Source organism: Cyprinus carpio, chromosome A6, assembly GCF_018340385.1.
Source record: "Cyprinus carpio isolate SPL01 chromosome A6, ASM1834038v1, whole genome shotgun sequence".
In the NCBI taxonomy this organism is placed as follows: domain Eukaryota; kingdom Metazoa; phylum Chordata; class Actinopteri; order Cypriniformes; family Cyprinidae; genus Cyprinus; species Cyprinus carpio.
Genome location: NC_056577.1, coordinates 2,754,219 through 2,769,220, shown reverse-complemented (window position 1 = coordinate 2,769,220; position 15,002 = coordinate 2,754,219). Strand labels below are relative to the sequence as shown.

Here is a 15,002-nt window from a genome sequence, read left to right as displayed (position 1 = left end):
CCTTGAACTGGAGGGTATTGGACCTGGAAAGTCCTTGAAAGATCCTTGAATTTGAAGTTAATCAAGGTGTGGGAACCTTGATTACAGTTAACCTTTAAAAGCATTAATAATTTAATAACACATTAAATGTAATCTTTATTGAATATAAAGTGAATTCTTTTAGACCTTTCATTTCAGTTCTACCATTGTGTGTTAATAGCATTCCTATATATTTCATGCACTGGTCAATTGTGAGATTGAGGTATTTTGCTTCCATAACTTTTATTTAAGATTTTTGGAAAGAAAACATCCGAAATACAAATTGAATGATTTGCATCTGTAGATTTAAATTACAAATGATATCTTTAAAAGATCTTCTCTATTTTTTTTTTCTTTTCCTCAACACTGAACCACAGTTCTCCACCTCAGCAGCACTTGCAACAACTTCAGAGTTTTATTTCTATCTATACTCTAAAGGTTTTTACAGAAGGGTTTGTTCATACATCATTTGCCTAATTTGTAATAACATTTTATACCTAAAAATTTTTTTTTTTTTTAAATTATATGCTGTGATAGAAATGGGTCTCCAAAATCCTCAATGTGAAAACCTTCAATATGTCAACGAAATGAAAGGAGACATTGGAACCTGGCTTTATCCAATTTTCAGATTCTCTGTTTTCTTCTGGAAATGTACGAATATTTGCATAAATATTTCCATATTTAAACGTAATTAGGACTGCTACAAACTGTATTTTTGATAATCAGTCTTACGATAATTACAACAATTATTTGACTAATCGTCAGTTACTTAAGCAATTAATCGGTAGGCTTTGTTCCATTATTCTGCTTTTACAATTAGTTAAAATACAGAGTTACACATATTCTAACTAATTAATAAAACAAGGTAATAATGTCAGCTTACTATTGTACAATTTAACAAATAAAAAATAAATCTAAAAAAAAAAACAAATAGAAAAACATTAGCTTGCTCTATTCTTTTTCTATTCTATGTTTTCTTTTTATCTAATATAAATTTTAAAAACAGACTTGTTATAGCACATTGCTCTCATATTTGGCACAGAGAATGAGATGACAAAGACTTTCTCAATCACCATTTAATGAACTCTATGAAGAAGTAACTGACTGAATGAATGAATGATGCATCATTCTGCATAACATCTCCTTTTGTAAGTCATGTATGGTTCAAAATAAAGTGCAAAGACATTTTATTTTCGATAAACTATTTTCTTATAGTGTTATAGTAATCAAAACATTTTTTTTTTACTTTTAACTTTTTTTTTAATAAAAACTTCTTATATAACTAAAAAAACCAATAACTAGACAATCCCGTTCTCATTCGGAATAAACTGATTCACTTTTTTGAATGAATGATTTTTTGGAAACAGAAAGCAAGGAACCAAGTGCTTACGATTCGAGTGGCCAATCGGAGCGTCGCAAGACGTTTGAGTGACGTGTGCGGCGGCCTATCAGAGACGAGCCATCGCTTGAGGGGCGGTGATGTATCATGCTTTGTGTTGTAAGCAAGTGTCGGTCTTGAACGAAATCGAATAATTCAGTCAAACTGCAGCTTCAGGTCAGTATATATTTGATTTGCTTACGTGCATCTCATTACTTGACTTTCTGATAAAGGTATGTTGAAAATTGAACATCTGTTTGAAGGTCATTATGTCAATACTGTGTTTTTTTTTTGCGCAGAATGAAGACCTTAGTAGTGTTCGACTTCGATCACACTATAGTGGATGACAACAGCGACACATGGGTGATCCGCTGCACTCCCGAGCAGACGTTACCGGACTGGCTGAAGAAGTCATACCAGAGAGGCCGCTGGACCGAGTACATGGCTCGAGTCTTGACCTACATCGGTGACCAGTCCGTCCAGCCGGAGCACATGCGCGCGGTCATGGAGAGCATCCCGTTCACCGACGGAATGATCGAGCTCCTGACCTTCATATCTGAGAACAAGAAAGACATCGACTGCATCATAATCTCCGATTCTAACACTGTCTTCATAGACTGGGTTTTGCATGCATCAGGGTTGAAGTCCGCTATGGATGACGTCTTCACCAACCCTGCCAGCATCGATGCGCGCGGCTATGTGAGTTTGCGCTGCTGTCACGCGCACGACTGTCAGCAATGTCCTGTAAACCTGTGCAAGAGGAGGGTGCTGCATGATTTCAGAGAGAAGCAGGCTAAGGCTGGTGTGCATTATGAGAGGATTTGCTATATAGGAGATGGAGGAAATGACTTTTGCCCTATTAAAGAATTGAAAGAAGGGGATATTGCAATGCCTAGGAAAGGATTCACCCTTGAGAAACTGTTGTGCAAAGCCATTTCAGAGGGTTCAGAGTCACTCCCAGCGAAAATCATGCCTTGGGCTAGCGGCAATGAAATCCTCAGGGAACTAAGAGCTCTAATTGAGTAATACAGTATTATAACCAGTATTGTGAGTAACTACAAACTCACTGAACTATATGAATAGCACATGTTTATTCTGCAGTAAATGCATTATGTGCATCCTATCATAACTCATTTCCCCCTTAATCTACTTGATAAACTAATTCGGGCATGCTGTAATATCTGTCATGATTAAGTTTACATTTCGGTTGCGGTGCACATTTGTAAATGTCATTTTTAGCAGATTTACATCTAATTGTTTTAAATCTCTTGGAGATTTAAATCATAAAATAAGCTCACTGTTTGGATTTATATAACAAATAATTTAACAGTTTGAGGTGCTTAATATGTAATTCATTGAGGTTTGCTGCAGAACGTCTAAATGAACAAATGTAAATGTGTTAGCTAGCTGAATATTTATTCTAAAATATGCACGACGAAAAATACTATGCTAATATATACCATTGTTGTCATGCTGTAAGAATTAATGCAGCCTGAATGAGACACTGCAGTTTGGTACTACTATGAAATGAAAATAGTTTAATATTTAAATGCAGAAGATATAAAATGGACCTTATTATTATTATTATTATTATTATTATTATTATTATTATTATTATTATTAATGGAAACCCTAATCTGCTTGTTAGTACCTTATTTGCATATACAGTGGACCCCAAAAGTCTGAGACCGCTAGTAGAGTTTTTATTTTAGTTATATTATTATTATGTTTTATATATATATTATTAATATTTTTAATTGATTGTATATTACAAATAAATTAAATAATAAAACAAAAATATATAAATATTTGCATAAGGAAATGTACTTTACAAATGGTCAGAAATTTGAAATTGAATTTCCTATTAATTTTACGGCATTATTATTACTGAAACACATTTTTTATTTATTTCAGATTGTCAGTGTTGTCTCACACTTTTGGACCTCACTGTATGTTTCAGTGATGAGTCCTGATAACAGCAGTTTGGGGTGACTTTATATCAACAGTGTTGTGAATGTTTGTTCCTGCTGAGCTTGAATTTAGATGGGTATTATAAATGCAGCCTGATTCTTGATTTGGAGTGTTGTATTGAAAGCAGACGGATGAAAGGAAACAGGGACTCTAGTACTGGTTTATAAACGACAGAGAAGCTTGCATGTCAGAAAAGTTATATGACTGGAGCATCGCCATACTCTCCTAAACCGAGACCTTGTTCCTGTTAATATTTACAACAAATCCTGTGTCCTTTGTACTCGTGACACACAGGCCATTCACATGTTTAGTGTCTGATTATAAAGGAATAAATTAATTACCCCATCTAAGTTATGGCTTGCCTTTTGTTTCTTAGTATAAACGATTGTATCTGAAATGGAAGTTAAACTAAGCCTAGATAGCAGTCATAATTTAATGAAGCACAAACTGAGCTGATGATGTTATTAAGCAACAGGACCTGGCTGCAAAACCTCTTAAGCTAAACCATTAGGTAATTACAGGTTATATGATGTGTTTTTCCATGCAGCATACTTATATATAACAATGTTACCAATTAAAACAATATTCCAATATTCTTTTACTGAAATGACACATTTCAAATAAAATGCCTTAAACACCTTTTAATAAATCGCCTGTTTTAGTTTAGCAGTAGTACATAGGGGCTTGGTAAAACTAATTAATTTTAAATGATTGCAAATAAAATGATTTAAAAAGAGCTGCTCGACGTTTATGTAAAAACACAACAGGAATTTAGTGGATTCCTTGTTGAACTCTCTTTCCCATGATCCTCCCCGCGGTCTCTGCGTGACGTCATAACAACGCGACGCCAGCCCAGGATTCACGTTCGGAGAGCGTTTGGTGTGGAGTTTGATTCAGATTGCACAGATCAGAGCGCAGGTAAAGTGAGTATGGTGTTTTGGCGACATTGCTTGTTTTTCTGAGATTTACGGTGTCGCGCTGCTTCGGACAGGACAGAAAAACAGCAATGACAGACTGGGCGCGCGATGTTTGTTCAGTGTCTTTCTGTGACATGTGGCGCGCGTGGCGTACATGATTTATAAATATTTATAACAACTATTGACTGAATGTATAGCCTACAGACAGGTTATTTTTAGTGCTGTTTAACACTGGATTTATTCACTTCAACAGTGAGCAGCACTCAGTTTAAAACAGAAGCTGCGCGCACTAGTTCTGCTGTACACACACGTGCTTTGAGAGTCACACACTTCACTTACATTTCTCATCACAGTCTTTTACTTCAATTGTTTTGCTGATAATACAGGTTTGCGATGTTACTTTTTATGGAAGCGCAAAACAGAAACCGTTTAAGTGCTTACAGACTTCAAAAAAAATAAATAAAACATAATATTAATATATTATGTATTTCTCATCCCAGCAGAGATGGCAGACAATCAGGAAATGTCTCTTCTGGAGAAGAAGGTGGTGGATCAAATTGAGGTGAGATGATAAGCATCTTAAGTAGGTTTATTTTCTCCTTCAAAGCCTTCGTTCAAATGAATGACATGAATGTCAATGTTTCTGTGTGTCTAGTATTATTTTGGGGACCACAATCTCCCTCGAGACAAGTTTCTGAAGGAGCAGCTGCAGTTAGATGATGGCTGGGTCACTCTGGAGACAATGCTGAAATTTAACAGGTAGTTACAAGAGAAATGCATCATGTTTCTAGAAATGTAAAAATGGAAACGGAGTTTCTGCACGTGCTAAAATTCACCCTTTCACAAATTAAGTCTGTTAAAAGAGTGTAAAATGGACCAGCAAGTCTTAATTTCGTAAAGTCATGATGTTAAATGTTGCATTCAAAGTATATTTTGTATACTCAGTATATACAATACAAATACATAAAACATCCTTAAAACAAGAAACATTTAGTTGCATATGCAAGATAAAGATATGAAGTCTGAGGAATTGAACAAAATTAAGTGAGTTTATGCTTAAAACAGGAACTAAATGTCAAAGGGTGTAAAACTAGGAATAAAAACTTGTAAATGGGTATAAAAACTTCTCTCTTTTAATTAATTTTTTTTCTGAACCAATTGATAGATATTTGTTCTTGTTTTATAGATATTTGTTCTTGAACATCACGTAAAAGAGTAAAAAGCAATGAAGCAAACTTTGAAGTGTTTTTAATACAACTAATTGTGTGTGCATTTATTAAACATACAGACATTGTATTCCCTTCAGTTCATTCCTCAAGTTTTATTTATTTGATTTTAAAGCGTCATAAAACCTGCAGAAACTCAGAATTAAGTGTGTTTTTCTGGATCTCAGTGAACTGTTTTTGCATGGGGAAAGAAAGAGCTAGTAATTAGAAATATTCAATTTTTTTAGAAGGTTTTCCAGCTGTTTTGTTTCTCATTTTGTGTCCGTCCTCACAGACTGAAGAGTCTCACGTCAGACGCAGCTGTTATTGTGGAGTCCCTGCAGAAATCTAAAACCGGTCTGCTGGAGATCAGCGAGGACAAAACCAAAATAAGACGAAATCCCAACAAACCTCTTCCTGAGGACAACGAGGAGTACAGGGACGCGCTCAAACACAAATCCATCTACATGGTGAGCGAATGGGAACAGTGACATAAAGTTCCTCTTTCGGCCTCCTTTGCTCTAAAACAAACTGCTTATAATAGCATTTTAACATGTCGTCTTGTCCTGTTTGTATTATGGGGTACTATTGTTTTTGTCAGCCCACATGTTTCTGTTGGTTGACTGACGTTAATGTTTGAATTCAACAGAAAGGTTTTCCTCTTGAAACCACGCTGGATGAGATTAAAGAGTGGTTTGCAGATAAATGCACGGTTGAGAACATCTACATGAGGAAAGGAGCTCAGAAGACTTTCAAAGTAAGGCTTTTAAAGTGTTAAGAGCACTTAAAGTGAAACCATTCGGACAAATATCTTTCTAAAAGAAAAATGCAGGAATTTTTTTTTTAATGCCATCAGTAGTCAGACCAGTGTTATTTTAGTATTGTTGTATTTATTCATATTTTGAATGTTATTAAAATTATTTTATTTTTAGGTATCACAATTAAATGTTTAATTGACTATTTTTAACAATTAACAAAAAAAAAAATAAAATTTCATGTTTAATTTAATATATTGCCATTTACAATTAACAAAAAAAAAAATAGTATTTTAGTCTTTAAAATTTCATGTTTAATTTAATATATTGCCATTTCTTTGTGGTTAATTGTGAAATTTATTAGCAGTTTCTGCAGCAAAGTTTTTTTTTTTTCATTCAGGTATTTGCCAAGGCCATTTTTTTATGTTGGTTTTTCATTAAATATTTGTATTTTATTTTATTTCAGCTTGAGTTCAATCAATGAAAACAAATTTATTTATTTTTTTTTAGTTTAAAACATTGGGACAGACAAGATTACAGTACTTGAAATCTGTACTTAGTATTGTAAATCTATTTTGCTTTGAGTAAAATAGAAATTCTGTGTCTGCCTAATCAGTTTTTTCTGTTGCTGTTGCAGGGATCGATCTTTGTGGTTTTAGAGTCTGAAGAAGCGGCCAAGGCTTGTGTGGAGCGCACTGATGTCAAAGAGTACAAAGGGAACGAGATGATCGTCATGATGAAGTACATGCTCTCACAGTCCAGTCCCTCTTTTGTCTCTGAGCACTGCATGTTGTTTTCTTAGTACCTGAATGGCTTTGAATATACTGGTGTGAGAGTTGTGTTAACCTTTAACCTCGTCTGTAGAGAGGCCTACTTTTCTAAAAAGATTGCTGAGAGGAAGCAGAATCGTGTGGAAGCAAAAGCTAAAGCAAAAAGGTAATTCACAACACCGTTTTCTACAAAAAAAAGTGAGATGAAAGAGGTTATAACTGGTAAATGTGCATTTCAGTGAAAAGGAGGACAAGCAGAAACAAGCTGAAGAAGAAGAGATGGTGAGTGTTCATGCACAAACGCAAAGAAAACATTCTCAGACGTGACTGTTAATAACGTGTGGCTCTTCTGTTTACCCAGAAATCCCTGAATGATCAGAGAGGCTGCCTGCTGAAGTTCTCCGGTGAGCTGGGTCAGACCTCGAGAGAGGATTTCCACGCGGTCTTCTCGGATCATGCTCGGATCAAATGGATTGATTTCACCAGAGGAGCTAAAGAGGTGAGGAACGAACATGTTTCACAAATACAAAGTCTAGACAACATTATTTTTTTAATATTATTTATTGGATGTTTGCTAAATTAGTTTGTAAAATTACTTTTTAGCTGGTGCTGTATAGTTGTAATGTTGTAATTTAAAGAGGTATACATGTGTGCACACAATCATATTTTAAAGTAATTATATATATAATATATATATAATATTTTAAAATGTACATGTAAATACAAGGTTTTTTTATAATGTTTATGTAAATATATTTTTGTTTTTGTCTCTTCTGTTCACCAAATCTGCATTGTTTGGTAAAAACAGTAATAATGTCTATTTTGTAATTTATGTGTTTTTAAAAATGTTTTGTATATTTATTATTTCCTATTTTCTTGTAAATGTCATTCTATTTGTGCTGTAGAAGCTTCTGTCACCAAAACAGATTCCTTGTATGTGTAAACATACCTGGCAATAAAGCTCATTCTGATTCTGATTCTGTTTCTGATGTTACTACTATTTTAAAGAACTCTTTTCTATTTGAATATATTTTAAGATGTAAGTTATTCCTGTTTCAAATCAGAATTTTTCAGCATCATTACTCCTTCAGAAATCATTCTAATATGCTGATTTGCTGCTCAAGAAACATTTATGATTATTATCAATGTTGAAAACATTTTGTATTTTGCTGCTGAATATTTTTCTTTTCTGTTTTGGAAACAACATTTTTTTCAGTATTCTTTGATTTAAAAAAAGTCAAAAGAACAACTATTATTGAATCTTCTTTAACAATTCTAAATGTTTCTACTGACATGCTTTCTTAAAAATAAAAAAAAACAACTAGCAGCCTCCATTGTCAGAGTGAGTTATTCCTTAAAGATGTCTTCCTCCATTATCTTCTGTCTCTGATATCCTCCTCAGGGCACAATCCTGTTCCACTCGAACGCCCAGGAGGCGCTGCAGAAGGTCCGTGAGGCTCACGGAGGACAGGATCCCAAGGTTAAAGAGCAGGTAGTTCAGTGGGAGGTCCTGGAGGGAGACGTAGAAATGGAGACGCTGAAGAAAATCATCGAGGATCAGCAGGAGTCCATGAACAAACGTAAAGGAGGCAGAGGTAATCCAGAGGACACAGAAAACACACACGCAGCTGTCTGAACCCACAGAATCTCATCATTGAACAAGTTGTGCCACGCCGTGTCCTGTGATTGCAGGAGGTCACCGGGGTCGTGGAAGAGGCAGAGGAGGACGCAGAGACCGAGGAGGAAGAGAACAGACCCAGTTCAAGGGAAAGAAGACCAAGTTTGAAAGTGATGAAGAGGAAGATGAAGGTAAAAGGGCCATTCTTTTCTACACAAATACACTGACAGAATGGTGTCGAAACAAGTTTCACTCTCAAATTGCTAGGAAATTTCACAAATAGTTACAAAGAATTACAATGAATTAAACATGAAGTTTTTTATATAATATTGTAGTTTTAAATATATATTTTTATTAAATTTTTCTTTGCCACCAAGTTTTCATGCCAGGTAATTTTTGTCATTTTAAAAAAAGAAAAAGAAAAAAATATTTAGAGGTGATATATTATATACTTGCGGCGTAGTCTGGCAAAACTCATTGGTATAAATTACAATAATTTTTATAACTATCAGCATATTGCAGCTTTTTTTCAGCAGAGTGAAACTCATTTAATTCATTTTATTATTCTATAGAAAAAAAAGATATATCTTCAACTTTGAAAAATAATTTTTAATATATAATATTTTGTGCGTGTATATACACACACACACACACACACACACACACACACACATATATATACAGAAAACAGTAATGTATTCTCTCCTTCTACAGAACAAGCCAGTCTAAAGAAGAGACCTCTTGAGTCAAATGGGCAAGATAATGAAGAGCCAGCTCCCAAACAAGTGAAAAGTGAGACCGGATCTTAAGGGCAAAGAACTGTGGCCTTATTTTTGTATAGTAGATGTTCCTTAAAATCAAGAAACCTGGAAAATGCTTTCTCAGACTACTTCCTGCAGTGTCAACAGCTGCACAAAAGCTTAACGCCACACTTTTCCCCTAAACTGAAAAAGGCAAAACACACTGGATGCCTTGATGTTGTTTATTTATTTGCCAAACATACACTTAATAATTTAAGAACTAATCAACAACTCAACAAAAACTCCATAAACAAAACCTACCCAAAAAAAAATTCAACCTAAAATCACATCTTGAATCACTTGTGTTTTTCATTCCTTGAGTGCTGACGGTCTGCAGAATCTGCAACGATTGGGTTTTCAGCATAATCGAGGAGCTGATTATCAGATCTGACAGCATTTGTTAAATGCAATACAACATTATTGTAGAAATGTTTGAGACTTCTAAGTGAACTTATTAAGGTTTTGACAGTGTCTGGATTTTCCATTAACGAAAACTTGTTTTCCACCTGCTAGATTGTTCCTTAGCTTTTGTCACTTGCACAAACGTAACATTAGATAATAAGTGTGTGTTATCCTCGTTTCTTATTATACGTTGCTGTGAGTGGTAACAGAGGCATGTAGATCTGGAGGGTTTTTATTAAGAAGGATTAGTTTTGACTGAATTTTTTTAAATCATATTTGCTTTATCACAGCAACGGAAACATGTCTCTTAATCTAAAGTGCTGTTTTAGATGCTTCATATTTACCCTTTCAGGGCTTCAACAAGCACTCATTGTTATTTTTCCTTACGTTTTTTACTGTCTCTCATCTGTTGAGATTAATATTACGCAAATTTAGAAATTCAATAAAGGTCTTGAAAATCCAAATAGTAATTATCTATGTGGTGTTGAATGGGAAATTGTCATTTTTGATGCAGTAATCGTGACATCATATTTGTCAAGTGTGCCAAATAATTTGTGGCTTGTCGCTCTTTTAAACTCTTGAGTATTGATAAATGTTATTTATTTTAAATTAATATTCGTGCAGTTGAACAGGCCTTGCAAGTTCACAAAGTTCAATGTTGATTTTTTTTTCTTTTAACTTTGAAAAACACTGACATTGTGTTTCCTTCAGTTAATTCATTAAAGTGTTAAATTTACCTTCATAACACCTGCAGAAACCCTGGACTAAATTAAGCAGGCTAAATACAATACATTTCTTTTTGAAAATGAATCTATAAATGAAGTAACTGATATTGAAAGATCTGTATGTCACAGCACAAACACTGCTACATCATTATGACAATCATAATGATTTGCGAGTAAAATTGTAAAGCTCAATGTCTTCTAGAGGTTAACTTTTGAGCTGAATTATTATTGTGATGCCAGTGTACATCCAGCAGGGGGCGTCATGCCTCCATTTTGCCCAACATGCAAACGTCAAGATGTTTCACTGCAGTTTTTGCATGTTATACTCAGGTTTTGCTTTGCTTAGAGGTGGTTGCGCCCTTTAATGTTTTCCTTACGAGTAGAATGCAAATACTTCTATCTGTGGTGTTTTTCCTTTGGTGCAATGGCACTGTTGGGAAGCAAACTAAATTTCCAGTAAACTGGTGTTGATCCTCGGCTTACTGCATCAGTGCAGTGTAGCTCCATTTTTTTGAGGTCTCGACCTGTTTTTACATGTTCATATTATGTCTAGATGTTCATACCAGTGTGAAAACCTTTTGTATTCTGGCTGAAGAGATGCTCCAAGTTGTTATCTAAAGTCAAGAACTAAATACATAACACACTAAAAAATGGTGTTAGCAACAAATTAAGCTGAAATAAAAACAGCTTAAGCCAGTTTTATCTGGTATAACACAGGTCTTCATGCATCAGTGCACAGTTTAGCTGGTCTTTCCAGCTGGCCAATCAGTTCCTAAAATCCTAAAACAATCAAGCCATTTTTACCCACAGAATCGCTCTAGTAACATGCAGAGTTTTGCATGTGCAAATATCATTAATATTTTTTCAAAATGTAAAAAATTAAGTAATTTTTTTTGTAGTCCTCACACTATGCAACAATATGATTGTATTTTCATTTCTCCCAGTTAAGATGCATATGAAATGTCCTAGATTTTTACTGTTTTCTGTTTTTTTTCACCCATCATTTCACACATCATTGTCGCCCTTGTTTTGCATGCACAAGCATTAACAAACATACACACAGGTCTTCATGCATCAGTGCACAGTTTATTGTCGCCCTTGTTTTGCATGCACAAGCATTAACCCGCATGTCAATGAACGTCCCTGGTGTCTCTCAATGTCTCTCAATGTCTGCAGAACCTGAGAGTCAAACATTCCACTGTGACACCAAAACCGCTGCTGTCCTGTGAAATGAATGCCAGTGGGTTTACGATCAGAGATACCGCCATACGTGATGTGAATGTGACATGAATCGTTTGTTAACAAATAGGTTGTTGGGTGTCATTTAGGACACAATCTAATAACAACGCAGCAGTTGGAATTTCACAGCACTTGTTGAAGTCAAGTAGATATCTAGCTGGATATCAAGTATTATGTGTCGGTGCTTTGTAATTACCTTTTTGCATGTAAGCAACCTGTCACATCACTCTGTCCCAGCATGCACGCCTCTCGTGGACACTCATTGTTACATGACCTTGAAAAGTGCATGTGTATAACCAGCCACAGGCACCTACAGCTCGCTCTCATTCGCACATGGTCAATACCTGAGCAATCAGGGCTTTAGAAAGAGAACGTGTGGGTGGTGAGGCCTTTCAGAGATGAATGGACAGGGAGATCAGTCTGATAACTGAGGGTTAATCCCAGCCTCGGTGCATTCTGTGCAGCCGTAAAACAGTATTTTAAGTTGATCAAGTGTTGTATAGGTTGGAAGAGGAGAATCGTGTATGAGAAATGGGGAATGTCCTCTACACAAGGTCACAGTGAAATGTGCAATTGTTGAACACTGGAGATGTGTATTTTGACAGATATAGTTTGACATAAGCTGTATAAGGGCAGTGAATCAAATTGGTGGGGTTCTTCTCCATTAGCCTGTTCTGACAACACAATGACAAGATGATTAATTCCTATTTTTAGTCCTTTCCAGAAATATCATGAAACCCCAAATGCCTCTTCCCCCCCCCCCCCCCCCAAAAGTCATGCTATAATCTTTACTTGATGCAAGTCTTTATAGATGTCAACAGTGCCTTTTGGTTACTAAACGTGTTCAAACCCTAGTAATGAAATTTTTTAATTTTAGGAAAGGGTCGGTGAGACTTCAATCAGAAAAGCGGCTATAACGTATCTAATTATTCTGAATTCCTTGTCTATAAGACAGAGATTAATAAATGGTCCTTGCTCATACTTAAGGTTAGGTTAGAGGTTTATTCAAATTCCAAACCCTAGATATAAACATACAAAGCACCATTAGTTCTGTGGATGTGATTTGTTATTGTTTTAACAAGCAACTTTAATTATGATTTTCACCCAGCAAAGGTAAAACATACGAATAAAATCCCATAAGTTTACAATAACTGTTTAAAACTGTTTAAAGGTTCTAAAAGTGGAACTGAAGAAACATTTTGGTGAACAGTTCTTGATTTTTTCTTAGTGTGAAGAACATTTGAATAATTTAAAGAACCTTTTCCCACTATTTTTATATTTCAAATGATTAATATAAATTAAGATTGTTTTCTCAATTTAAGATTAAATTGTTAAATGAAATCTGAACATTTACTTTTACATTTCCATTTAATCATTTAGCAGACGCTTTTATCCAAAGCGACTTACAAATGAGAAAATTTTGGTTTTTTTTGCAAACAAAGTGCAACTGAGGTTTAAATTAAAACATGCATGAAAAATGCATTGTGTGATATTCCTTTAAAAGTAATGTTTTAAAAACTTTGTTGTTAAAACTCTGTTGTTGTTAAATTAAGAAGTACATTCTGCTGTGCAATAGTAATATATTTATGTCATAATTTCCTCAAGTTAGACTGAACTTTTATTTTGGCGGGTTGTAGTGAAGACCTTTGAGTTTATGTTTGTGTGCTTTAGTTTGTGTAGCAGACAAAACTGTGCCGCTGATATTTAAACCGCAGTCTTTTTGCAGTTAAATGTTCTAAAGGACTAGTCCATATCACGATTTAATTAAGTGTACAGCCTTACTTTTGATTTATTAATTTAAAAAACTACCAAATTCCATGACATGAATGCTTGAGACAGTAAATATTGTGGATTTTGTCATACAACCCTACAAGCAACATTCTGGCATCATGGAAGTGACTTTTGTCTGGGCAAGTACCACTAATATTTTCTTAAGAAAATTTAAAACTCTAGTTAATTCTGTAGAGACTTTGACTCTAATGCACAGACATATCACTTTGTATCTGTGAGCAGGTAATTAATATCTGGTTGCTTGTCCTTTGTACCTGCCACTAATTAAATAGATAATTAACTTTAAGAAATTAGCCAAACATTGCTTACTGACCTGTCATAGCAGACGGATTGATTGATGGAGTTTCTAATAAGATCTGGAAACACTAACTAAACAGCAGTCTGATTCTACTACCCTTTTGAAAAATGTCGGCATAAACCAGCCTACGACACTTACTGGTTTAAAATGGTTGTCTAGCCTGAACAAGCAGGTGGTTTAGCTGGTTGACAAGCTTGTCCAAAACCTAGCTTGTTTAGCTGTTTAAACCAGCCATCAGAGCCGGGGTTTTTTTCCAGAAGAATATGAATAATTTTTAGAGTTTACATCTTACAATTCTGTTTTTTTTCTGCCATGGAATAAAAAATGTAAAAGTTAATTCACAGGCTAATCTCACAATTCTAACCCTATTTCACACAATGTCGATTCTGACTTTTTTCTCATAATTCTATCAGAATTGCGATATAAACTCAGAATTCTGAGATAGAAAGTCACAGTTACCTTTTTTTTTTTTTTTTTAGTCCATGGCAGAAACAAGCTTCTATACATCAGACTGTTACAGATTTTAATAAAAAGTAAAACATGTAGGGCAGGGACTTGGTTCCAAGGCAGATGTTAATTGCAAGTTCACATTTAATTTTAAGAAAGGGGCGGGGTTTAAGTGAACAAAATGATTGGAGAAATTTGGCATATGCCACCAAAGAGAAGTCTGTCTTTTCACTGGAAGATGGAGTTGTATTTTGTTTAAGATTAATGAGGTCGAAACAAAATTTACAAAAGAAACATGCACATATGAATTGCTCACAACATCCTCATGCATTTAGAAAACACACACCACTTTAAGTGCAATCAGCTTATATACAGCAGCATGTGTGGTCTCATCTTATTTCCACCCAGTTCTGCAGTCTCACAGAGATAAACTCAGAGATTCAATCTCAAGGTCAGCTGCAGATCTCTCTGCATTGGGCTTTCCTCTGCTGTCAGTTATTGCAGCTGTAGTGATATTAATGCCCAGGTCGCATGTGCATATGATTAGTGAGTTTTTGCTTTGATAAATGGCTGTGGGGTCACTATCAGCCATCCTGACAATATTAATGACCACACCGACGCTAAGCAGAGGGAAACCAATGAACAGAAATATTGCTGTTATCTGTGTG

General features: G+C 35.0%; 2 protein-coding genes across 6 annotated transcripts; both read left to right on the top strand.

Moving 5' to 3' along the window:
* The first annotated feature begins 1,456 nt into the window (after window positions 1-1,456).
* Window positions 1,457-3,704, top strand: phospho2 (phosphatase, orphan 2). Its single transcript, XM_019065984.2, has 2 exons — window positions 1,457-1,573; window positions 1,696-3,704. Exon 2 carries the CDS (start codon window positions 1,697-1,699, stop codon window positions 2,420-2,422), a length of 726 nt encoding a protein of 241 aa, XP_018921529.1. The 5' UTR covers window positions 1,457-1,573; window position 1,696; the 3' UTR covers window positions 2,423-3,704.
* Window positions 3,705-4,157: 453 nt separating this feature from the next.
* LOC109048284 (lupus La protein-like) lies at window positions 4,158-9,640 on the top strand. 5 transcript variants are annotated; one of them, XM_042757516.1, is made up of 12 exons: window positions 4,158-4,285; window positions 4,785-4,846; window positions 4,940-5,043; window positions 5,785-5,959; window positions 6,139-6,246; window positions 6,882-6,985; window positions 7,109-7,180; window positions 7,254-7,296; window positions 7,376-7,513; window positions 8,417-8,609; window positions 8,707-8,823; window positions 9,347-9,640. In XM_042757516.1, exons 2-12 carry the CDS (start codon window positions 4,790-4,792, stop codon window positions 9,439-9,441), a joined length of 1,206 nt encoding a protein of 401 aa, XP_042613450.1. In that variant the 5' UTR covers window positions 4,158-4,285; window positions 4,785-4,789; the 3' UTR covers window positions 9,442-9,640. The 5 variants fall into 5 exon arrangements, with proteins under 5 accessions (XP_042613450.1, XP_042613451.1, XP_042613453.1 ...); XM_042757517.1 differs by having other exon boundaries at window positions 4,167-4,285; window positions 4,788-4,846; XM_042757519.1 differs by having other exon boundaries at window positions 4,200-4,290.
* Window positions 9,641-15,002: the final 5,362 nt, after the last annotated feature.